We start from the raw sequence: 26,283 nt of genomic DNA, 5'->3' as shown, positions 1-26,283 counted from the left end.
CACATACCCTGGTATATACAGAAGGACAGTATTTCTGATTTTCCTCCACCAGAGGAAGCACGTGTACCGCTGAAGGCACACGTTCCCCAGTTTGAGAACCACGGTCACAGAAGAAGAGTAAGAAGTTGCAAACTGATGATTAGTGCAATGATATTTGCATTTTGCACTGAGATCACATCATCACACATCCATCCTCTCGTCTGTCATTACTGTTATTTTTCAAGTGTATTTGTAAAAGTGGTGGAAATTATGACCTACACTCTCAGAACTTATTTTTAAATAAATGCCCCAAATGTCTGCACCACCTTGGGGGAAAAAAAAGGCCACACCACAGACCCCAGTCCCCGGTTGCTAAATCTTCTGAACACATAACACTTGAAATGTATTCAAGGAATAAATTCTACAAATAATACACAAATGGAAAATAAAAATGGACCCTTTGATAGAAAAAGTTATTTCAAAACAACTTCCCTTATGACAAACACCAAAGTTCAGAAAATCATTTTCAATTTCAAATCTGATTCAAACTGTGCAACACACAGTATACAATAAAGGTATTATTAGCAGCCTCAGCCTTTCAATCCGTCACAAAACCGAAAACAGAAATAAAAATTCTACCACCCAAACCACCCAAAAATCTTTATGAGGCTTTAGGCCTGTATTCAGTGGGAGGTAAATTCTGTTTTTTTCCTCCTTTAGCTCACCATCCAACTGGGCTGTTTAAAAGAAGCACGAGCCACCTAATGCCAGGCATGAGGAATTATACTTTTCCATAACTTCACAAACAATTCCTCACTGATGTTCCCCTGCAAGACCGTCTGCTTGATAGATTGAAATCCACAGTAGTCCCGTGGATTCAGTGGTACAAGTGTGAAGTTGGTGTGGAAGAAGTGATAAGTAGCAACAGGCTCGATAGCATAGCTGCTTAGCACACCTGATCGCTAAAGCAGCAGTAGTGTCGCAGCCAAATTGTGAGACGACACTCACCCAGAGCTGGGATTGATTAAAGGTCCAGAATAACACAAGGGTTTCCAGAAAGCCTGTCTCGCTGCAGAAAGCTTTGTTTGGATTCAGAAGATTCCTGGAGTCCTTTGCGGTGTTCAGTGCAGTGTCAGGTTGTTACCTCCAGAAGCACATGATGAATGAGGGTTGACCCTCTGCACCTCGTCCCAGAGGAACTGTGTTCAACGTATGGATCAGCTGATTGGTTGGCAATAGGTGACATCCAAAACCTTTACTGGGGTCACATATCTGAGATTCCAATATCTCTTGCATTTCTTTCCCAATCTGCACACACTGGTGCCCTCAGTAAGTCACCTGCCAAGTCTGAAGCCTGTTAAGTGACCGATTGAATTAATTTTGACTAACTTGTAGTCACATGGATAACTGAATTGGTTCTGTTTTATGGCTAAATGCTAGAAATGTTATGGTTTATATTTTGATATTTTATTATAATAATAATAATAATAATAATATACTGTAATCCTGGGTTTTTCTAGGATTACATGCTTCTGCTAAGAGCGCTGTGGGTGTGGAAAAAACATGAGTTAACTCTCATCACCTGAACAGCTGGATCTCACCTCCTCACTACACTGCAAATCCAGGTGTTCCACCCAAAAAAAGAGTCCCTGATCAACCCCTCAAGCATAAAAACCCTTGTGCCTATTGTTAAACAGATACAGGGAAGACGAGGTAATGTCAAACAGAAGCATTTGTTCAAGTCTTTGTCCATTAGCTAAAGGCAATCACCTCCCACTGTCTGGTACGTCTAGACATTGCATTAAACCCTCTTTTTCTGCATTTCTGCATTAGAAAAATGTTCATTAGACAGTTCATTAGATATGTTGCTGTCTTACATTTTACTTACATTTTTATCACTTTGCTATTTAAAAACTAAAGGTGACTGTCACGTCATAGTGCCTGTTCCGTAAGATTGGGTAGTCACTCAATGTAGCACATTTATCCCATGTTTTCTTCATCACTTTCAGCTTAAAGCTGCTCTAAATAATCACAATTGAACTACAGGTCATAGGAGTGCATGTATGTAAACAGTGTTACTCGGGTATAGTATGAAAACACAGGGAAATATCACTTTTAGGTTATTATTATAGGTTATTCCAACTTGCCCAACACCAATCCGCAGACAAACTAGCAGTGAGCAAAGGTAACGGCTAGATAGAAGGTGGACACAAACAATGACAACATTTGCTAATACTGTTGTATTAACCAAGTCGCACAGAACGTGCTGATAAGCTGCTATTTTAAGGCTTCAGTTCTCTGCTTGAAAAAAAAGAAATAAAAGAAATATTGATTTTTTTTGCACGTGCCACCATGTAAGTCTTCACTCACCCCCTTGTGGGAGATGATAATGTTTCATCTAATCAGATTTCAGCCTCTAAATCTGATACACACATCGTGATTTGTGGCGTAACTGATCCCGTACATAATTTGTGGTAATGAGAGAAAAAAAACAAAAACTCAAGCATCTCACAAATTTCATCTTGAGTAAATCAAATGATGGACACGGTATTGAAAGCTTGTGGTAGTTCTCTCGTTGTTGGTGAAGCTCCCGTGTAAAGCCGTCCGATATTCATTTGAGATTATTGTTCATTTTTGTATGAACATCACAGGTTTGACTTGAAACTTCATTCCACGATATTATCCCATCATTCGCGAATATTGTGACTGTTTTCAAAAGATATTTTTGGGTTCATTTATGCTGCTTATAAGAGTCTCTGTTCGGGAATGGGGTCAAACCATTCCTACGTTTCAAAACATTACATTGCTGTAATACCTGTCAAACCACAGCTGGGAGTCAGTTTGCAAATTCTTTCATAAATTTGCCACATGTCCAAGATCTATGGAAAAGGAAAATATCACTTCCTATTGATCTCAATCATAAGCCCGACCATGTGCTATTGATATATTAGTATTGCTCCGGTTCAATCTAGTTCACCTTTTTGGCAGCTCCTGCATTCATTATTTTTCCCCAGAGAAAAGTCAGAGACTTTCTTCTTTCAGGCAGATTTGGGTCAGTATTTTTCTCTTTGTTGTGAAGTCCAGAAAAGAAACGGTGGCTCCTCTTGTGATAAAGCTTTTGAAATGTTGTTGGTAATGAAGATTCATTACCTTCACTTCTTACTTCAAGAACTCAATTCTCAGCGTTTCTTGCCATGTCACGATCCTTTTCATATAGTGTCGCTTGACAGCAGGAATGCACTTGAAGGATGTCTGAAGGAAAACACAAACAGACGACACTAACGTGCGCTCACAGCACACACGAGGGCACACCTTTTAGGGAGGCCGGTGCCTGTGATGTTGTCACAGATGTGGCGCTCATTCATTTCACATGGGTGGAATGTTAGGACTGATTCATGAAAAGGTCGGTGGGCTTGTTTTGAGTTAGCGTATGATTTCCATCATCGCGCCTCACGTTCTCTACCAGGCCCAGTTCAAACTACACAAACAGTGTCTCTGAAGGTCTTGACAGCCTCAGTCCTGCTATAAAGTCAATAATCTGCCCTCTCCGCGTCCCCCCCCCTCCCATCACAACTGACCCGCTGTTAGTGTATGTACTTCCCTTTTTACTTACCCTCAACAGTGCTTGTCCAAACAGCGGCATAACTTTCCCCCTCGTGTGTTTCCTTTTCTCCCACCATGCCATTTTCCAGAATTCTTCCACTTTTTCTCAGCTCCCCCTCTCTCCCCCCCCCCCTGCACCTTTCATTGTTTCCAGACAGTGGCGAAACATTTTAAGGGAAACGTGTGGAACGTTTGTCCGTTTGCATCGAGAAAGACAGACACAGACGCACACACACACACACACACACACACAGGAGGAATGGTTCCAGGAAAGTGGCATCTGTGCAGGTCATTAGACAGGGATTCATAGGACCTGTGCGGGCCTTTTACATATGGTGGTCAGCTGCTGGAAAGGAAACGGAGTAGGGGTCACATTTGAGAGAAAACACTGAGGCAGATGATACAGACACACACACACACTTTAACGTCCTGTAGTGTCTTCACCGCTGCCCAGGTAGCATTGTGCTACCACCAGGCTAAGTTGCAGGTCAAAGCAAACAACTACCCTGCAGGCAGCATAAAGTCCTCCCTCTGTCTCACAGGTCATTGTTTTGAATCACAAGTCCTAAAACATTTGTAATTTGTTGCTAAGTGAACTGAAGGAGGTCTTTTGAGATTGGAGAGTTTATTATTGCAAGAGAAATGCAACCCTTATGCAGTGAATGCAGAGACAGGTGTGGGTCTGCCCTCTTGATTTCAGTGAAAGGTGGGGAGTGAGTGAAAAAGCAAAAAGGCAAAGGAGTCGGAGAGTGAAAGAGCGAGTTTGCAAAGAGGCCTTCCCTTCAGACCGTGCAGCTGTGATTCATTAGTATATTTGTGTTGTCAGGTCTGACTTGACTGGACCAAGTATGAACCCTGTCCAGGCCAGGCCAAGAAACTTCCCAGTGGGCCAACAACATTTCTTTGAACTTCTTTCACTGCGGGTTTTTGTCTTTTTTTTTTACTTGTGTGGAGGGATTCCCATCATTTGTTTTGTAAAACATGTTAGTATTATAATGAATTAATAGAAGAATTAAAACAACGAAAAATAGGACAGCTATGTTCTATTTTGTTGTTTTAATACTTCTATTATTTTTTTTATTAATCTTTTTATTTATTTCTGCTAACAGGACAGCACATTACTTTAACACTGGATTCGGCCCAGGCATATTTGCTTTGTGTATCTTTGATGTGAATAGGTGATTTAGAAGTACATTGTCTGTCAAGGTAAATCTCATGTGGGGGGGGGGGGGGGGGGGGGGGGGTTTATGAAGGTGGCCATCAATCACTTGCGACTTCATGAGCAGCAGATGTTCATTATATATTGAACATGGCTAAATATAATTTATGTAGATAATACTATTAATTTTGAATTGTGCAAAAATGCAGAAGCGTTTTGCATTACTGTTATGAGAAATAGTCTCAAAGCAACACTAAGTAAGCACATGTCAAGTTAATATACACAACACATTTGACATAACTATCACAAAGCATCATTTTACTTCCATGAAAATGGTTTGTATTGACAATGTACTCAATTGACTTCAAATGTAGTGGAAACTAATGGGATTACATATTAAGGTCATTATATTTCTCAGACGTTGTCGCTCATTCATTGTATTCGGAATATAATTCAATCAACCACTCTCAGATTATGTCTGGAGAGACCCAACCCCCCCCACTCCCACCCCAGGTAGTTCCTTCTGGGTGGTATTGTGTGTTGCTCACAGTGATATTATGAGATGATCCTCCTCGTGTTGTCTGGACATGTGTTGTGTCAGAGCACCTGGTCAGAGCCTCAGGCTGCGGATGTGGCTGCACATGCTGCATGAATATGAGTCTCATTAAGTTCACTGGCCTGCCAGGTGGACTTTAGCTTTCTTCATCACACACAAACACACACACACACACACACGCACACTATAATGCCTGAATGTATGCATGTGTACTAATAGGTCCACAGAAAAGACACCTTAACACTCGTCGCGGGGACAGACAAGGGAAGGGGGAGAGCTTGTGAGCCTCTAATTAGATCAATTCAGATGTGGTATCATTGTAACCAAATTAGTGATGATGCAGAGTACAGTATATCAGGTTTTGGCCAGAGCTCAGTCACATTTGTGGCAGAGAGGTGACATGGAACACTTGTCCCAAATGCAATAACAACACTTGCGTCATGCACATTAAGGACAGTAACGAACACAGATAGTGCTTTAAAACTGGTGAAAGTTACATTATAAAGGTCAGTTTTGCACTCTGCACTCTGTAAGTATAAATATGTATTTTCACATCTGCCTTTTTAAGAGCAGGTAATAGTTAGTGTATAGTAATAATAGTGTAAAAAAACTTTAAGTTGTCTGAAGGCTATAGCCGATAAAACTGAACACACACACACACACACGGAAGCTTAATTTTGATGATTAATGGTTGGTAAAGAAATGTGCTGTGTTAGAAGCAGGACTGATCATCCCTCACCATGAGCGGTTATTTATCAAGGGAATCCTTTTCAAAATAATCATTAATGCAACCACGTGAAAACACAGAAAACATCCTTTCCTCACATCATTACTGGGCTGGTCATGTGACAAAAAGTCATCTAAAGTCAAATATATATCAATGATGATATTTCCCAGAATAAAAGTGTTTGTTTTGATGTGGTACGATACAGTATATCATTCACAGTATAAACATATTATAATGCCAAATTAATCTATTAGTTAAAAAACCAGACAAAAATAACAAATTATAACTTCATATCAAGTGGTGGGGACGGCAAGTTTGAGACCTCTGCTGTAAGACACATACAGAGTTTCTCCTCTTCACACATTATATATATGTTAGAAAATAGTGGCTGAGATCATGTGAAAAAAGTTACAGATGTGGAATAAAGAATTTTGGAGTTTATCTTCTGTTGAGGACGTTTTAGGCATGTGTAAAATCTCTTAATCCACGAATATCGGAAAAATAGCTCTTTTGATATTATTAGATTGTGTAGGGTTGTGTAGGTGAACTTTCAAGCAACATACACAAAGTAACCACTCAAATGTTTATGTTTATGCAACTCTCGTACACTGCTTTTCAGTGATACATAATAGGCCTTTATTAGGTGAAAACACGGTTAAAACGCCTGAATATCAGGGCTCTGGCAACTTTGTCTGGACACATCTAATGGTCTTTGTGGTGGGAACACATGCAGCCTTTAGTAATGGAGTCTGGATCCCATGTTTGTCTCAGAATACTCTTCTCTTATAGGCCCGTTGTTCTTAATTACCAGAATGACTGTTTATCCACACTGTTTGCCTGGATCCTTATCAGCCCTAACAGTGTTTTAACTCCCAGTGGAGAATGTGTGGGAGATGGTGAAAGGAAGTGTGCATGTGTGTGTGTGTGTGTGTTGTGACGCACAATAGTGGACATGTCAGTGTGCATGCTTGATGTACTTTTGAAAACATGGGTCAGAATGTGTGGAATGCAGGACATGCAGATTCTTCGTGCGATAAAGTGGCCGGGCTTTTGCTGATGGACTCGAGGCTGCCCTCCTCATGGTCACGACAGAGAGGCGGGCTGGTGGTCTGTGAGGTGACGCGAGGCGACACCCATGCTGAAGTTTCAGTGCTGAGTGACGCGTGTTCAAGTTATTGCCTCGTTCTCAGCGCCAAGGTTACAGTACAGTGGCACGCTGAGCTTGCACATTTCACATCTCAAATCAGGAGCCCTTGTAAAGCGCTGCCGTCTGGATTGTTAAAATGTCACGGCGCATCATCACTCTGCTTTTCAGTCAAGATGAAATTACTAGAATGAGTCAACAATGTGTGCATCCGTTTGCTTTGTTTTGTGCAGCTGTAGTGTACAGTATGTGTGCTGTTGAGTGTGTGTGTGTGTGTGTGCATAAGTAAGCATGTGTGTAACCTGAGCTCTGGCCATCTCCCTCTGTGTGAGTAATGGTCCCTGTTTTATTGGCCCGCTCCTCAACAGACTCCATGAGTAATCACATAATGCCTGTTTTGACGTCAGAGCTGTTTCCATGGTAACACAGTGCTCCCCACTCTGGGGAGGTGCGTCCATTTCTTCTTTCCCCCACATCTTGTCCTGTGTGCACTCAAAGCTCTAGGTCTGGATGGAGACATTAGTTCTCTACCTAAAATCTCATCCCCCTAATCTATAGTTTCACAATTTGCTCTTATGATTAGAGTGCTGGACTTTGCTCTATTTTACCTTTCACTTTTTTTTCACTCTCAGTCTCCATTTAAGTCATTCTCTGACTCTTTCTGCATCCCAGCTCCATCCCTTTCATGATTAGCCCCCATTTTATTCTCTCTGTCCTGGTCACGCTCCATTCTTGTTGTGTCCAAACTTTGAAATGTGCGACAAACCTTCCCTCTCACATTTCCATGACAGATGTATTCCTTTTCGACTTGCCTTTCATGCACTGTTGAATTCCTCTGAATGGTCGACCCCTCTCTTTTACACAGGTTCTCCCTTTGTACAGTTTTGTCCTTTCCGTTCTCTTTCCTCGCTCTGGTGAGAGTACAAGCTTGGACGAAAAGGAAACATACTCTGTATCTATGCCAAATACGATTATTACAGCTCCAGCTATCCCCAGGGTGCGAGAGGACAATAAAGCCAGTCCAGGTTTAGTTTAGAACTGAAATGAGGAGGTTGAAGGTTGCTGGAGTGCACATATACCATGTTAATTAATTTATACAGACCTTGAAATTAAGTCAGATACATATTGAGCAGCTATAGCTCTCCAGTAGAGACATGTGTGTGTGTAACTCAATGTACCACAAACGTTTTGTAAGCACGATAGCCAAAATATATCAAAGTTCCACAAAGTCTGACTCTTTCCAAGCCTGAAAACCATCAAAATGTCAATAATCAGGCCAGTGTAGCGGCTGGTCTGCCTGGCTAGCCAAACGCCCATATAGTGAAGTTAGTTAATGGCTCAGTGTCATGCCTGTTGTCATTGTTCAGACAGATGTATTCATGCTGAAAGCATTGAACTGCCTTTTTCCAATCCATTTCCCTATTGAAGTGCTTGTGCTGCTAAGGAAAAGGCTATTGCTGTTTCACAAACCCAGGATTGGGTCTGGATACATGGTTGTTTTACTCGTCCAGTCAGGTGTGTGATTGTTAACCAACAATGTTGATTGACTCTGGATAGGGAGCAGGCTGGGTATTGATTTAAAAATGTCCAATACTGTATTGATATTGATGGACTTCGGTACTGATTCCAAAATGATACCTTTTTGATAGGAATTTTATTAAATCCTACAAAATTACATGACACATTATGGTAACACTCTTTAGTTTTAGCTGGCTGGGTTGTCTTCTTGCAGTCAGATGCCTGCCTCTCACAATACAACACAGACAAACTCACACGTGTGGAGCCTCATCTTCCTCTTCTCCTTTGGGGAATGATCTCTGTCTCTGGTTGTTACTTCCTGCACGGCCCAAAACCGCCAATCATGAGAGTTAGATCTTGGTCAAACTACCTGCTCTATGCTTCTTGGCTCACTGACGTTGATGAGATTAAGTTTTTAGGTAGTGAAATTCAATATCCTATGACAACACATTAGGTGATTCAGAGAAAGTTTGATGACCAGCTCGACGTTTGGTCTGTACCACAAAAGCAGTGAAGTTCAATACCAAGCCCGAAGCAGGACCATTTCTAATAGACCTTGTTAGGGTTAGGAAGCTGAATGATGGAGTTGTCCATTGCCAACAGCTGACACACATTACCGTCATGATGCCACACTCTCTGTCTGCCATGCACACAAATTTAATTGTCCCTTTTATGGTTAAATAATAGGTATACCAGTGGCGGTTGCTGGTCTTTGAAGCAGGGGGACGAAACTACAACAAGGAAATGCGATTATTATGTATAACACAAATGCTATAACAGTGTTTGTATTAACAGTGTAGATGTACAAAAGGAAATGGGCTGTATCACCAAACCAATAACACACAACGAGCAGCCGTTTGTCTCCAGACTTCCCTCGCAAAAATCCACACGGGACTGACGCAGAAAAGGCTCCGCTGCCGTGTATGTTTCTGTCAATCAAAAACTGGTTCATGCCTTTCAGACAGTTCCTCCAATCATCACGCAGAAGCCCAGCGTCTGCACACGCCCACTACTCCATTGACTCCCAGAGAAGCTGAGCTTCTGTGGAAGTGACATTTTTGCTGTCGAGCTCACCGCAGTGAAAAAAAACCTATTGTGTGCCGTGCCATAGAGAACAGTTGAAATGAACAGTGGAATATAAACACAACACAGTACATATTTGATGACATTCTATGAGCAATCACCACTGATATATACACGTATTACTGTCTATTAATGCCACATTAACAAACTGCAAACAGTCTTTAGTGCACGATTCTTTGACACAGCAAATTTCTCCCCATCTCTTTGTACAGCTTCTTTGTTTCACACTACTATCACACTACTATCCTCTTTCAGATCTGAAAGGATACCCTGTGCGTCAGTAAGGTGATGCTGAGGCACGTGACAGAGCGGCGGTGTATGTCGCTCTTAGAATGAGAACAGGCCGGCCAATCAACTCTCTTGGCACTGCTTTCCCTGAGCCAGATTTGCACCACAGCACACGTGGAGGGGGGGGCGTGACGATGAATCAATTATGATGTTTAAGTGTGTAAACGTCACAATGCCAATCAAATGTACCTCGCTCAACCCAAGACTCAGTGTCTCTGCTAAATCAATAGGGCTCCACTAGCACAGTTTTCAAGTCAATTAGACCCCAGTGGAAAACATGCAGTGTGACACGGGTGCATGTGTGTGTGTGTGTGTGTGCGTGCAAGCGCGCATGTACATTTTATCTGTAGATGTGTGGCAGTGTGTGATAGAGGGGGGAAATAAAAGCAGAAAGCGGAAGCATGAGGAACAGTTCATGAGTGTGTGTAATTCTGTGCGGTTTGCCAGAGAGGCAGCCAAACCAGATGACAGCAATAAAAAAGTGCTGCCTTACAGCTCAGCCTTGAGTCATGGCTGGGATTCAGACTGACTTGGCCTCTTCTTTCCGAGGCCCAGGGTCAGTGCAGAGCTGTAGCTATTAGTCCTTTGTTAAGTGTGACTGGAGTATTGACGTGAGCCACCGTGAGCCCGATCAAACCTAGAGAGACGCAGATGATGGTGTACTTTGGTAAAGCAAGACTCACTCTGCCCACACCGGTTACTTTTGAGTTGACTTTTTAGTGTGGCACTGGGTGCCAGAGAATCAGACCTAGTCAAGGGCAAAGGCAAGGTGAGTGTTACAGCCAAGCAGGGCAGATTTACACACTGCAGAGAGAATGTAATAAAGTTCACCACACCCAGGGTAGCTCTACTAGCTTATTGTGATTTAGGCAAAGTGGGATCAAAGTGTTGATCAAACATCAACCAAAAATGTTATGTTTGGTTGTTAAAGGAACAATTCTCTGATGCAGTTTGAAGGAGAAACAGTCTGGCTGTTGAACACATTTTCTTAAACCAACACGATACAAAACTATTTCTTTTAAGTGAATCCCTCAGCTGTGCTGCCGTGTTGCAGCCCAGTGAAATGTGACGTGAAAAAAGTATCTCCTATCAACTATCTCCTTTTGACTTCGCAGGCTCGTCATGTGTCATGTGACGGCTCATTATTGTTGCTGTGATTAGTTCTGTAATGTCTGTCTGGATCTGGATGTTTTTTTTTTTTACAGTGACAGGGACAGATCTGTAAGCTGTTATCATTCTCACCCTCAGGTCTTTTCTTTATCCCCTGCAGTTATCTGCACCAGATCAGTTCGACCCATGTTTGTACTACTGGACTATTCAGGTTATATAAAGAGAACTATTCTGTTTTGGTTTCTGCTTTTTATTAGATTGATGTGCACATGCATATAATACAAGCACGGAGTTTCAAATTTCCACAGTTTTAAGTCCAGGGTGGCCATTTTATATTTAAAAGTCTAGCACAGTACAGCCGTATCAACTGCGCTGTTTATAGCCTAGTTTTATGATACCTCTGTTCTGGTCTACCTCCCTAATTAATTGAAGTACTTCCCATTATGCTGGATTATCCTTTCCAATTGGGCATTTGTCATGCCAGGATTGTGAAAACAACCATGTCTGATGGTCGTCATTTATTCAGAGCAGTGGCAGACGTTATTTGTTTCTGCTTTTACATGGTCTATGGAAAGTGCAATTACAGCAATTACAGACAAGAAGTCACACTACCTTCAGGCAACAAACTTACTTTGTCAGACACACATGGGACGTAAACTCCTCCTGGACACGATCTAAAAACCAGGATAAATCCTTTTTTTTTTTTCATAGATTGATGAATTATCCTGCCATCATTACTGATTAGCCAATTAAGAAAATAACAAATGAGGATTTGGACTGAATGAGCATGTTTGAACACAGCCTCCATCTGACTCTCAGATGGTAGCAAGATGAGCCTGCTGTTCAGTGGCGTCTTTAGAGCATAGCGTGGGGAGCAGAATGTAAAAGGCAAAGGTCTTAGCAAATTGTTTCCTCAGCTGTGCTGCAGAGATGCCTATTTAGGACAGGCTAAGAATTTAGAAGGTCTTTTAGAGTTTTGTTGTTTTACGTTTTTCTGGTTGTGAGAGTTTATTTTCTTTTTTTTTTTGCAGTGTTTTCCCAGCAACAGAATGCAAAAACATTAACAAGCACAACACAAAACAAGCAACCGTTTTGTCACTATGGACAACTTTTTGCAGCTGAAATCAAATTTAAAGGTGAAAAATACATATTAAGAGATCAAAGAATATTTTACACATTGTGTATTATTTTACATAAGTTGTTATGACATTTAATTTCATGCTTGGATTTGTTCACTTTCAATGATTTTCCAGTGAAGGACATGTTATGGTTCTCTTCCAGAGTTGGATGAGGGTTATCCAAAGCAACATAGACCACACATGTAGTTAGTTTTTAGCAAAACGCAGTCACTTAGCTTTGGGCTAGATGTGATTTCTAGATTTTGTCACTCAACGGTTGACTTGGTCACTTTTAAAAACTAAAATATTGTAAACAATTGTTACGATAATCTGAAATGACACACATTTTGCCTTCAACAAATACTGCGCCTGCTTCGATTTGAAATTTACAGTCGGCTGTTTTGCGGTTTTGATCAAATTTTGATTAATTGTTCAGCCCTAGTATCTAGTGTCAAGTTTGAAACTTCACTGATTGTAAATTTTGTTAAAATCCACTAAACAACATTACATTACCTTCAAAAATGCGTTTGGGCACATGATTATGTTATGTATATATATATATATATATATACTCAACACTCAGTGTTTGGGCTTTAGCTAGAAGATTTTAGTCCAACAAACACACTATTACCATTTATTATATTGTATAAACCATGCTGTCTGGTATATGATAAAAACTGCAAATGTAATCTCCTGTTAGCTCTGGGAGTCAGTGCCTTCCGGTCTACTACATACTGTATATTATCCACCGTAACATAAGACAGGAAAGCACATTCATCAATAAGCAGCTCCCAGTAGAACAAGCTAAAGCACAAAAAAACATACTGTTGTTAAAAAAAATGAAATATTCATATATATTCATGCTGTGAGATGTTTCTTTCCCGTATCCATCTCCTGACAGCAGTTTTGCAATTATTTATGGATTCCATGTTTCATGTGGAACAGGAAGACTATTTCAGGCAATAGCTACACACACACACACACACACACACAACAAGTACACAACTTTTTATAAAAACAGATGGCAAATACAAAGTAGTATACGTTTATTTGAGCTGGAAAAGATAAATGTAGTGAACACAGTCCCAGTGACTGATTGTTGCTTTTGTAACGTACGATCTCTGATCCCACGTCTCCTCATCATCTGAGACAGTATCAGTGAGAAATGAGGAGGATGAATGTGTGGAATGCAAGCTGACGTCACTGGATGTACTGTAGCTGCGGTCACATTGTTAGGTAAACACAAGTAGCCGCTTGACCTCGAGTGTGGGCGGGGCCAGTGGTTGTGATGGAGAAAAGTGTTTCTTCATAGTGGCTCTGTTTGTGCTGTTACAAAAAGACTCTTTTTTTTTTTTTTTAAATATTGTGTTTAAGATTCAAACTGAAACACCAGAGGAAAACAAATTATAAAACAGTTTTTGCAACTTGTGGTCAGCCTTAATGCTATTCCAAATCCTCAGCGCACACAATGGATTAAACGGCTTAAACAGTCTTGCCATTACACTTACATCTACAGGTAGATGTTACTGAGTATTTCACTACTGCGTGTGTTTGACACCTTCTATGAAACCTATGAAAATCAAGAATTGATATATAAAACTTATATTTTGAGATAATTATGTGTATTTTGTGATTTGGTTCTGTTCCAATAAAATTAAATTTAACAGTGTAACACTTTACAGTAATAAAAAAATCAGAAGCATGCAACTATATATATAGTTATGTAACACTGACATAGTTGAACTGTCATTAATATTTTTTTTTTTATTCGTACATTCAGGGGACATCAAGACATTTGAAACAGCTCTACTTTAAAACAGAGGTGAGAGTTTAGGGCAGGGGTGTCATACTCATTTTAGTTCAGCGGCCACATACATCACAATTTGATCTCATAATAGCATACTAACCTATTAACAACAAGCACTCAGAATGTTTCCCTTTGTTTTACCTTAAATCAATAAAATCAATTAAATGAAAGAAACAAAATATGTGCAATTTCAACAATATTATGCCTAAGTTAACCATTTACAAAATGTAATATTTCACCGTATGATTACATTCTAAACATACGGTGACATTTTCACAAATTCATTATGGGGGCCGACTTGGGCCCACTGGTGGACCAGTTCTGGCCCACGGGCCGTACGTTTAACACCCCTGGTTTAGGGTGTGTTGTTTCAGACGAGACATGAAATCCAGGAGGTTCAGTCCATTCATTTGAAGGATTCTGAACTCTGAGATACCTCAATTATAGCTCAAATACTGGCACATGACACAGTAAAAACACATTATCATAACTAACTATCTTTGGTTATTATCTCATCATATTTTATTAAGGTGCTTTAAGATTTGAGATATTGTGTATTGGTGGATATTTCCCAGTGAGTCCCAGCGAGAGAGGACAAGTCACTCGGGACACCTACAGTGTATTTCTCCAGTGAATGCCCAGCTGCCACAGCAGTGTGATGGCTCCATCCTAATGGCTGGCTCTGTCTCTTTCCTCATAGCGAGAAGCCCACCGCAGCATGTTAGTGAAGGTCCCTCTACCTTCATGGTCCCTGAAGACCCCTGCATTCCCTCATTATACCTGGGGAACCAGAGCCCTCAGAGAAAAATAGACAGAAAGCGTTCTCCAAGCGAATGGCGGAAAACCTGCCCATAGGGTTTCTGACCGGAGCATCTTCTCGGAGTCTGTGTAATGCAAATCCTTCCACCTGCAAAAGAGGAAGCAGAGATTTATACCCCCACACAGGTACACATGCTCTTTATTAGAAGCTGGCATTCACACACATGCACGTTGCGCACATCAGGCAGTTCATAGGTATTGTCCTGATGGTACATTTCTACATCAGTGATTTATAAAGGCTTATGCCTGAGCGGGCAGTCGCTGCCTGTTTACTGGACTCCTGTGGGAATGGGGACGGGATTGTAAATGTTCCGTGTGCAGCTGAGTGGTGTGTGTTCTGTGCGTGTGTGTGCTCTGCGTGTGCATGCTTGTGTGGTCCTCGCTCTGACAAGCACAGACAGAACACCGAGCGCTTACCTTGCTTTGAGTCAGGTGTGCGCATAAAAGGTGAAATGATGTACCGAGGCAACCTGTATGCACAAATTCCCTTATTTGCGTTGGCTTTTACTGAACTCTATAGTCTTCTATTCCCATTTCTTTTTCACTAAATTGTCTTAAAACTAATATTAAGCTATTTAGCTTCATCAGTGTAATATCCGAAATCTGGATTTCAACATTATGTCGAAATGTTTCAAAAGCCCAGTGTGTTTTCCTCAGTTCTTGCGTTCAAGGTCGTGTCCAAATAGTTTGTTATTCAACTGTTGATTAACTTCGAAAATCTCTCTTGACGTAGATCACCTCCTCCAAAAGAAATATTGCATCCTGTCAGGTCAGACTTATGGCTTCATAAAAAACATTTTATGGTGGAACTGTAACACCCAGCTTGTTTTCTGAAACCTGCACTGAGCACAAAACAAGCACAAATCCATCCAATTTTTAATAGCTTAAATAAAACCGACTAGCAACAGAACAGGGGAAAATGTAGCTTAACCCTTTTTATCAGCCTACACTTTAAATCCTCTGGCCTTTCAAAATGAAATTCATAAACACTGGAGTCTTTAAGAAGACACATAAATCAATATTACCATTTCCATCTTGTAGTGAAAGCTCAGTTGGAAAATGCCCAAGTGGCTGAAGTAGACTCAAGGGCTGAATCACTAAGTTGATGGATGATGGGGAAATGCACTCTTTATCTCATTGCTGTCCATCTTTTTTTTCTTCTTCTTCTTTTTTTTATGAAGATCAAACCAGGCAAACAACACATGAAAAGCATGTAAGTGACTTTGCTGAATCCCTGTGATGTGTATCTTATCCACCGAGCAGGTGCAGTCATCTTGTTTCGACTGTTTCGACCACCGAGTGAGAGGAGTTGATTTTCTCTGTATTTCAGGAGACAAAAAAAGACACCCTTGGATTTATCAAATGAACTACAATGTCAGAACTGGTTTATTCGGACATGACTCTTTGAAATAAGTGTGCTTGTGTCACTTCTGTTGACACCCTGTACACAACTGTGAATCAAACCACACAAAGCCTATTGGCACCTTGCAGACTGAACAGGGCTGAGGGTTGTAAAACAAACAAACAAGTGAGTGCTGTGTTCCCTTCTCAGCTCTCCAGGCCCCAGCAGCAATCCTGACTGGACCATTATACACTAATGGCTTTGGCATGCTGTTTTGAGGTGGGCTGCCAGGTCTAGCCAGCCAGATCCCCTCTTTTTTGCCCAGCTGAAAGTGCGGCACTGGGAACCTAGCTGCTTGAGAGGGAGCCAGCTCGGACACATAAGCAAAGGAAAACAGTGTGTACATAAATAATATTTCAGAAAAATAGATACTACATGGTTGTGGCTTTTTGAAATTGCCTGTCATGGGGAGATTTTCTCTTTGTCTGTGACTCATGTGCATGCCATCATGTGCATTGTTGTTTGTTTATTTTTGTAAGGCCATTGCATCCATTTCCACGAGAGATTCCTACACTGGGATTCTTGGAGGATCCGACTAAGTCTCTCCCAGGAAATGTAAAGATGATGATTCCCACTAGTCACACTTCAGAAATTAGAAGAGTTGTAGTGAGAATGTGTGAAGAGTGTGTGAGTGTGTGTGTGTGTGTTAGCATGTGTGTAAACAAAGCGCTTCGCTTGTGTGCGCGAGCGATATCATAGGATCATATTTGTGCATATGCATGTTTTTACTGCACAGACCATGCACGTGTGGTTTTGTTCATTAAGTCTGTGTGCGCCTTACAGACCGGCACATGGAGCAGAGAACGTGAGAGGCTGTAGATGCCGAACAGCTTTTAGGTGTGTGCATGTGCTAATCTCCGTGTACACACAAATGTGTTCCTCATTCCCTTCACATAGCCTCCTCCACTTTGGCAGCCCACTTCAATAGTTCCCTCCAGCGATGACGCAAATGACCCACGATGACTGACCCCCATGGTAAAACCTGTAAAACATTAGCCAGCGTGAAGAGGAATGACTCTCCATACTCTCCCCACAGCAGGCAGCCAGGGACGAATTTATAGGTGTCCTGTCCAGACGGCTGTCATGCTCAGGGTGGAAGGAAGTGGTGGAGGAAAAGGTGGGGGGGTGCTTTTGGAGTCACCTGGACCTGGAGCCAGATACTATGGGTCAGAAATGAGTGTGTTTCTGGAGTTAAGCCTTGCAACCCTATATCTTTTTTTTTGTCTTTTCCCTCCTTGAGTTACTGTTACCTTGTGTCCAGTGAAATTCAGTTAATGAAGAAATTCTCCGAGGAGGATGATGGTGATTTAGTATGAAGTATGAAGTAAATACAACAAATATAAATACCCTATTCGTCTAAATTTCCTCTCCGTCTTTTATATCTTATTGTATATGAAAAAATGCTCTCGCTATTATTAACAATGTTGTTAAATTACATAGCAGATATAGGCTGTTTGTGCAGTCACAGCTAAATTTAGAAATCTCTGAGGCTAACATATAAGGTAACAAAATATAATCTTCCTGACGTTGTGGCCTGTTTCTGTCTACACTTCAGTGAGAAACAGATAAAGAGCACCAGGTAGACCAGGGGGTTTAATTATCAAAGCTCCCTGCACTCAAGCCTGAGATAGCAATTAATTGAAATGTCAAAATGTATGCTAATTATATTTTTGACTGGATTTATATTCATTTCATTCCAACCAGTCCAGCAAAAATGTCCTCATCATTCATCCTGCAAATATGAATTGTCATAATTCTTGACAAAAGTGTAAAAATAAAAGACAGTCCCAAGAGAATATGACACTAATCATGAGAATACCTCCATCTACAGGTGCAAAACAAGATTACACCTAATGTTCAAAGACAGTAAGATAGACATACTGTAGAGTTAAGTGTGGCTCCAGCATTTTGCAAAATAAAAATAAATGCAAGGATAGTCATGAATATATGCCTTGGTGATGTTCTGACTTAGCTGCTGTCTTTTCTGAAGCCTACTAAGACCTAATAGAATCTGACCTACTTTCCTTCATGGGCTGAGGTGAAAGTGGGTGCAGGGATGCCAAGCACAGTGGATGTCAGAATATTTTTTTAGAAAAGTGATAAGTAACAACAGAGGAGTAAGAAAGAAGATTCCCAGAGACTTTGCAGACCTTTAGAGCATAGAGAGTTTAATTGGACAGAGATGGTGCATAAAACCCTACGGTCAAGCTGTTTGGAAATCCTGCAGGCTCATCTCCTGGTTCTTCAGAACCACTTTAATGAACTCAACCATGACAGAGTAGCGCTCTCTCTCTCTTTTCTGCTTCTCCTGTAGATCTCTAGTTGGCATTTCCTGTAACTATGCCCTCAGTTGACACTGAATTTGGGTCCCAGTGAATCCACTGGACTAATGTGAATACAGCTACTGAAAATCCAAGTAGACACACATCAACTCCTCTTATATCAAACAAGTAAATGAGGGACAAAAAAAAATGATGTGGGAAGCAGCAGAAAACGTAGTCTGATCATGAATGAATGATAAAGAAACACTGCGAGCAATTATCTTGCACAGAGCTATATTAGGACAAGGCTGTTTCCTTTCCCCTTCCCAAACTGATTTAGACAAGTGCTCTGAAATAAAGGTCCTTGTGGGTTTTCCTGAACCATGGAGATTGAGACCTGATCCAGGATATGTATGGGATTAGATCCACAGTCAATCTGGCCTGGATCAGATTCCACTCCACTGTACCAAGAGACCCTGAGATGACTCAGCTGTGTCAGACAGCATTGAGGTCAAACTCATTCGGAGAGTGCAGTTGGTCGCTTATTAGCAATGGTAGCAGTAGGGAATAGAATTTTTAATTATAAAAGGGATAATAGTCAATGCTACTGTGACCTAGGGTTATGGAGGGTGCCTCTGTGTAATAGTAATAGTAGTAGTGTAAATGTCCACTTGCATATTTTCTGACATATATTGCGGTTGGGATTTGAGTTGCGATATAATTAAAAGCTTCAGAGCAATATTTACTTTACCACAAGATGCAGCATTACCACATGAGATACCATCAAAATATTAATTACTATTCTCTAATGCTGTGTTTCCATCATGGGGCTAATGGTAAAGTCCTGGGTCAGGCTTGTGTCTCAGCTGAGAACAGTTATCTTTACTTGGTAGGTGGGGTGTGGGCTGGGCCCGATTGCCGCAACGACACCTAACGACATTGAATGCGACACAACAACAAACAATGGAGGACAGCCAGCAGCTCTTTTTTCAGCTCAGTTTGTGACTGTTTGTATGAGAGTAGACTGCGTTTGCCTCGACTTCCATGGGATATTTACACAAATCGCTAGGGAGTGAGGTGTTTCTACCCTGACTGTACCATTTTTCTTTGGAACCCCAAGGGAAAGGTTCCACAGAATGGAAAGGTTGGAGCTGGTTGTCTAGTTCTATTACTAAAACTTCTATTATTCAACTGCCTCAATCTTGCCCTGATTTACAGGAAGGGTCTTAATCTTGCCCTGTCCCCTTGTGTCCTCTTCTGTTACACCAACTGTTCTTATGTCCTTTTTCACAACATCCATGAACCTTCTCTGTGGATTTCTTTTTCGCCTGCCCGGCAGCTCCATGTTCAACATCCTTTGTCAAATATATTCACTATTCCTCCACCGCACCTGACCAAACTATCAAACCATGCCTCTCTTACTTTATTTCTAAACCGTTCAACCTGAGCTGTCCCTTGAATATGCTTATTTCTAATACTGTCCATCCTGGTATCTCCCAAAGGAATTCTCAGCATCTTCAGCTCATCTCCAGCTCTGCCTCCTGTCTTTTGGACAGTGCCACTGTCTCCAAGCCATACATCCTAGCTGGCCTGACTACCATCTTGTAGACCTTCCATTTCACCTTTGATCTATACTATATACTATACTGTAATAAACTATACTGTGAGTTAAATTCATCAGGCTCAGACAGGTGGAACTTCACTATATGGATGCTGCTGTTGCAGCTCCCACCACAGGGAAGTGGTTTCCGACTGGTTATTGGCTGGGACAACTTAAACAACATGCATATCCGGTAGTTTGTTTGTGCTATTACACCATGGTGTTTACCCAGCACCTCAGAGGCATGGCAGCCTGCAGTGGGCTGTGGCTCAGGGCCATGGTGGTGTACAGGGCATGGCTGTACTGGCATCCACACTCCTGCCCTCTTAACAACCTGAGTAAGAGGATGGCTGGATGGCAGTTGTCATATTTTGTGTCGCTTTTTTTTTTTCTATCTCATCGGCTTTTCCTTTATCATGATGTTATGACTGTAAAACTAGAGTGCATAACTTTAAAATATAGCCAGATGTCCGACAAATGCTGATAAAACCTCAGCTCCACGTGACTCTCTCTGTGTTTGTTAGTGCATAATGAATTCTACAGTTTAATATGCAAATGTGAAATAACAGCAATAATATGTTTTAGGTCCAAAAAACAAAAGTTTCAAAAATGTATTCTACTGCTAATAAAACCCTGTTGTTCAGCAGTTTCATGGGACAAATGCGTCTTGCGGTGTCCACCAACACCGACACACCCTCAATCAGGTCTGATAGTATTGCTTGACAGAGCACCTTTTTCCGATGAAGAACACAGTTCTCAAGGCAGAATAATCAGCAACAGCAACAAATAATTGCATCATTAAACAAACTGTCATTGAGCTAAAAACTGGGTGTTCAAACTGTGAACATTCACATTCCTTATGGCCACAAAATGATTACCTCTTGAAAGGACTATACTGTACAAACTGGGATAAGGTCCACATTTCCTGTTTTTTTGGGAAGGGGGACAAATACAGTCCAGCTGAACGTGAAATATAATTTCAAAAGTTTGTGCGAGGGTTTAATATTAATGCCAGCACCCACTCACTTATTTTTTTCTTCACTTAATTTGTCCAAGTTTTGTTTTCGCTTCAACACAAAAAAATTTAATTTTGTTTGTAGTGTTGACAGCGACTTTCATTTCCAGGAATAATGTGTCAGGCTACTCTTGACATTCCAGACCTTACAGTGACCTCACTGTTTACGGGCCTCATGTAGAAAATAATTCCAAAGACAACTGTCAGCAGTGAGGTCTCAGGTTAGCCAAAGCAACCAGGACATGGAGTTTGCATGTTCTCTCCATGTGTATGTGTGTTTCCTCCGGGTTCTCTGGTTTCCTCCCGCTGTCCAAAAACATGCAGAGGTTAATTATACACTTAATTTGCCCGTCGGTGTGAATGTGAGTGTGAATGGTTGTTCATCTCTGTGTCTTGGCCCTGTTATGGACTGGCGACCGACCCCACACTTGGCCATGTGTCAGCTGGGATCGGCTCCAGAGACCCTCATGTGGAGGATAAAGTGGTAGACAATGGATGGAGGCCTACGAGTAACACATATGAAATACATTTTTATTGAAGCAGAAATCAAACGGGTATTTAAGAACCTGGACAAATCAAATCCAGGGTGTACCTCACCAGTTGCCAAGAGGTATGTAGAAGGCTCTCCTAATATATGATGAGGAAATATTATCATAAATGACAAAAACTACAACAAAAATCCAGCCTAACTGAGGCGAAATGAACCTGCTGACACAATATGCAGAAATGTATAGAGAATTCTCTGTCACTCTTGTTTTTGTTATTCTGGATCTGGAGTAAATCAGCAAAATCTACTTACAATGGAGCAAAAAATACCATAAAATGCCTCAGACCTCATTGAGTGTATCATATTATTTGGTGGGTATCATGCTGTAATTGAAAGACATACTTCCATTTTTTATTTTTTTTTGTCTCCCTTAAATCTTGAGTATTGCTGTAAGTGATGGAAACCCAGTACTAGACCAGGCTTACTCTGAGTTATGAGGCAGCATAATGAATCTAGCAGAGGGTGAAACAAAGGGCATAACTTCTCCAAAGTTGTTATTTTTCCCATTAGGTGCAATGAAGACACAAACAAATCCATTTGGAAACGTTAGTGCCTCCCCTGCGATACAGTGATATACTACCCGGGGGGTGTCCATGAAAAACCAGGAGATATCCAAGAAATCATTCATATGAGGTTTTTACCTTATATTGGCAGGGTGCTCTCAGATGTTTTGAGTATATTCTTAGACTTCTTTGATCCTCTTGGAGCAAAGCAAGGTCATAAAGACTGAACAAGACTTGTTTTTGGACTGAATCATTGTTGTGTGGAAAGGTCTAACTGACTTGAGTATAAAATGTATAGCTTCGTCTTTATTGCCTTGCTTGTTTTCTTTACAGTGATATACTATACAGGCCATATATTGTTATGATGCCTTTTTTTCCCCAAGTCTCTGCAAGATTACGCAAAACATACTAAACAGATTTACAACAAACCTCTTGGAGGAATGCTGCATTGGCCAGAGAAGAGCCTGTGAAATTTTGGTGTGGAACTGGGTAAAGAAGCCAATCTGGGATTTTTTTTTTCATGCATTCTTTTGTCTCACATTGTGAGATAGGGTATTTTCTCCCATTTGAAGAAATAATATTTGAATCTTGATGTAAAATAAGATTAACCATAAGCCTGTTTGACCTTAGCAAGGTTTTTTTTTATTTTTTTTAAATCCTTGTTACCATTGTTTCTTTTTGCCTCTGAAAACAAATGATGCTGGTGTTAGTGGGATTTTCTGGTTTATTCCAACGCCGATGATTTTACGAGTGAAATCAGTAAAACCAAAGTTTGAAATTGTGTCCACCGATTTTTCCACACTTCAGAGAAACACATTAGACCACAGTGGCACAGACTGCATCCCCCTGTTTGATTTAGTAAGTGAGTAGTACATCATCCACATGTATTTGTTGATTTTTGTCCATGTCTGAGCGAGTCTCAGTGGAAATGAACTTCTCTGTGGCGTGTAAAGTCGCCCTGAGGAAGATTTTATCTGCACTAAGCAAATGTAATGCTCAGTTTTGATTTTGTGAGGGTTTTTTTTTTGTACTGGTACATCAAAGGGACCATGCAGCCATCTCTGTAGTCAGGGTCTGTCTCACTCAGAGCAGGGAGATGAAGGGTTGAGTTACATAAGTCTGTAAGACCAAAAGACTGTTTATGTGAACGTGCCTGGAGAACCTCACTGACACAAGGACCTTGTAATAGAACAGGACTCTGCTGCGACCATGGAGGAGCCCACTGCCAGGTCTTATAACAGCAAACCCCGTCATCAGAGTCACAAAGGATAAGACCAAACCACTCACTGGCTGGCTAATGCTATCATTTACAGTAATTTACATTTCATACACAGGCCCCTTACACAGATGATTGCTGTTGACTTCATTTTCCATCTTGCACGTTTTTTTTTGACGGAGCTTTAAAGTTACTTAGATACCAATGCAGGGAAGACTCATCATAACTGTGGTGCCTAGGTTAGAAAATGGTGGATGAGAGAATGAAACTGTTTGTTATGAGAGGGCAAAACCTTCATATTACATGTTTTACAACCTCCTAAATGTCTACTAAACTGTGGCTGTTGTACTTTATGAATGGGCGTGCACCACATTGTGTGTGCCTGTTCTGTCGGTGAACTTGTTTGCACACTGTCAAGGTTAGCATTTTTGTGGGACCATACGCATTGTTGCCAGAACCTTGACCAGAGGATGAGGTGTACAATAACTATCCCACAAAGGAGACACAGGCGACGCCTTGTATCCTGTCTTACTTCATATGTTCCCGAGACATTTGCTGATCAAAATGTAAAACTCAGGAGTCCTCGCACTGTAATTCCCAACTTGATTTACAGGAAGGGTCTTAAAAGGCCTCAGACAGGATTTTACTTATGAGGGAGTCCTGCTTGAATACACATCCCTTCCCCACATTTGTAGTTTTTTCCATTTTGTCATGTGAAAGATATTTGTCTGCGATTTTCTTAGTGGTTCGAATTGTGATTTCCATTGTTTTGATTTAAATATTAGCAATATTTCAAGTGGAAATGTGATCACAGCTCGAGTGTTGTTTGTTTATGTTGGCTCGTGTTGATCATTATGTAATCAAACCACGCTCCCATTGTGCCAGTGAAGCCAATTAGCTGAGATGTTGAGCTTTCTGTTCGAAACAAGACCTGGTGGCTTGTTAAATTTATTTGAATTGGCCTTCATTGTCCATTACGTCATGAACATTAATTTTCTTTTTTACTATTATTTTTTTTTTACACACTGCTGTTTTTTTTTTTTTACCGTAAGAAACACAGACTCATTTAGAGAAAGCAATATAACAGACATGGGGATTAGGGTTAATTGGACGCTCTTATTTGGCTGTAAATGTGAATATGAGAATGTGTGTTCATTGGAATGAAGGAAGGAACATTACACACGTATACTGGATAAACATTCTTCTGTCTTCATGTCACTATAGAAATATCACTGAATGACAACAGTCAGTGATAAGCTGAACTTCCTAATAAGGCAAATGGAGCAATATCTCCACTAGTGTTTGTTCAAACTGAAGCAGCATAAAACAATACTGTTGTCCACACAGACCCATGACTCTGGCAAAGAAACACACACAGTTTCCCTAATGTTTTCCCTATTTAAAGAAACATAACTTGATGACCTCCATTGAGTAAGTAAATTACACCTGACTCTTATACGCAGCCGCCTGCCTCACTGTGTGTGCAGCAGCGATTTGTCACAGCAACATGCTCGGCTCCTCTGGGATTTTTCAGTTCTGGGGCAGAGAGCCCTGTCAGTGGAGAGTGGGGGGGTTGATGTTGACTTGGTTCTTGTGCAGTATGTTCACCAAACTGATCTTCAAAGCTGATGCATTTGGTGACTCCCCGAGAAAGTGGAGAACAGGTTTACAAGGCTGGTGGGAGGACATGGTGGCTGGTAATTAGACAGTGTGAACAAATCTTCATCCTCCTGCAGCCCCTTTAGGCACTGAATATGAGCTCAAGTGAACCAAACCTGGCTGTGAAATCACATCAGAGGTCTAAAAGAAATTTAAAAAAAATAAACAGATAAAGCAAATTTTTTTTGGCATTTATGAGCATTAGCATCCCCCTCACTTCCTCTGCTCTTTGCCTCACTTTGCCTGCTCCTCCTCTTTTCTTCTGCAGCACAACACAGCTCCATGATGGTGTTGCCTCTGTTGTAGGACACTCACAGAAAACAGGATGTCCAGGACGGCAATTTGAACATGTTTCTCTCTCTGTTTTTCTCACAGATGCTCCCTCGCTCGGACTGGGACCACAAGAGAGGCTCCCGAGGATCACAGGTTAGCACTGTCCACAGAAGAGCGACCCACTGGAAATAATAATAATGATAAACAGCTGACAGGAAAACACACACACACACACACACACACAAATAAACAAACACATACAATGGAACAAGCCCCCTGATCTCTGTTACTTGCCGACACACACCTTATAAATGACACAAATAGCAAAAGTCCTACCACTAACAGGGCCTGGTCTCCCGTTCATTTGAGCCCTGGTTAAACAGCATGTCCAGAGGTGTTACTTCCATCGAGCGTCCTTGTCGTCCTCTTGTTAGTCTTAAGGACGTTGGCCAGTGAGTTCGCTGTAAGGCACTGCAGAAACTATTAAAGGCTAGAGAATTGAATGTAGAAGGCGTCGGCACAGGACACATAATGTACATCTTTGAGATGACCTTTTCCATCTTTTTGGGGGGAGTGTTTGTAATTGAAAATTGATGCAAGGAACAGCCACAGAGCCACTGGGCAGGAGTCTGGAGTACAATGAGAACAAACAATGCCCTTGGCAGTCACATGACCATCTACAGTATGAGTGTGTGCTCGCTTATCAGGAGGATATCCTGAGTGGCCTCTGCCTCAATGATGACAATATAGTGTTTGGGAATAATGGATGCGGCAACGGTGTGTTTGAGGAGAAGTTTTTCATGATAAGTGATCCTGACTGTGCGCCGCAGAAGGAGGTTTGAAATCAAATTTTACTCTGTATAATTTCCTTGAGATATGAGGCTCATGTAATGGTA

General features: G+C 41.1%; 1 protein-coding gene across 3 annotated transcripts in view; it reads left to right on the top strand.

Annotated features, from left to right (window-relative positions):
* pde3a (phosphodiesterase 3A, cGMP-inhibited) overlaps nucleotides 1-26,283 on the top strand; it is a 94,121-nt gene that overhangs the window by 36,958 nt on the left and 30,880 nt on the right. For all 3 annotated transcript variants that reach the window (XM_058645665.1, XM_058645664.1, XM_058645666.1), the window contains one exon: nucleotides 25,490-25,540. In XM_058645665.1, the coding sequence (XP_058501648.1) occupies nucleotides 25,490-25,540 (51 nt within the window). The remainder of the gene's footprint in view (nucleotides 1-25,489; nucleotides 25,541-26,283) is intronic.

The sequence above is a fragment of the Solea solea genome, chromosome 12 (assembly GCF_958295425.1).
Source record: "Solea solea chromosome 12, fSolSol10.1, whole genome shotgun sequence".
NCBI classification, from domain to species: Eukaryota; Metazoa; Chordata; class Actinopteri; order Pleuronectiformes; family Soleidae; genus Solea; species Solea solea.
This window is presented reverse-complemented; position numbering and strand designations above follow the sequence as displayed.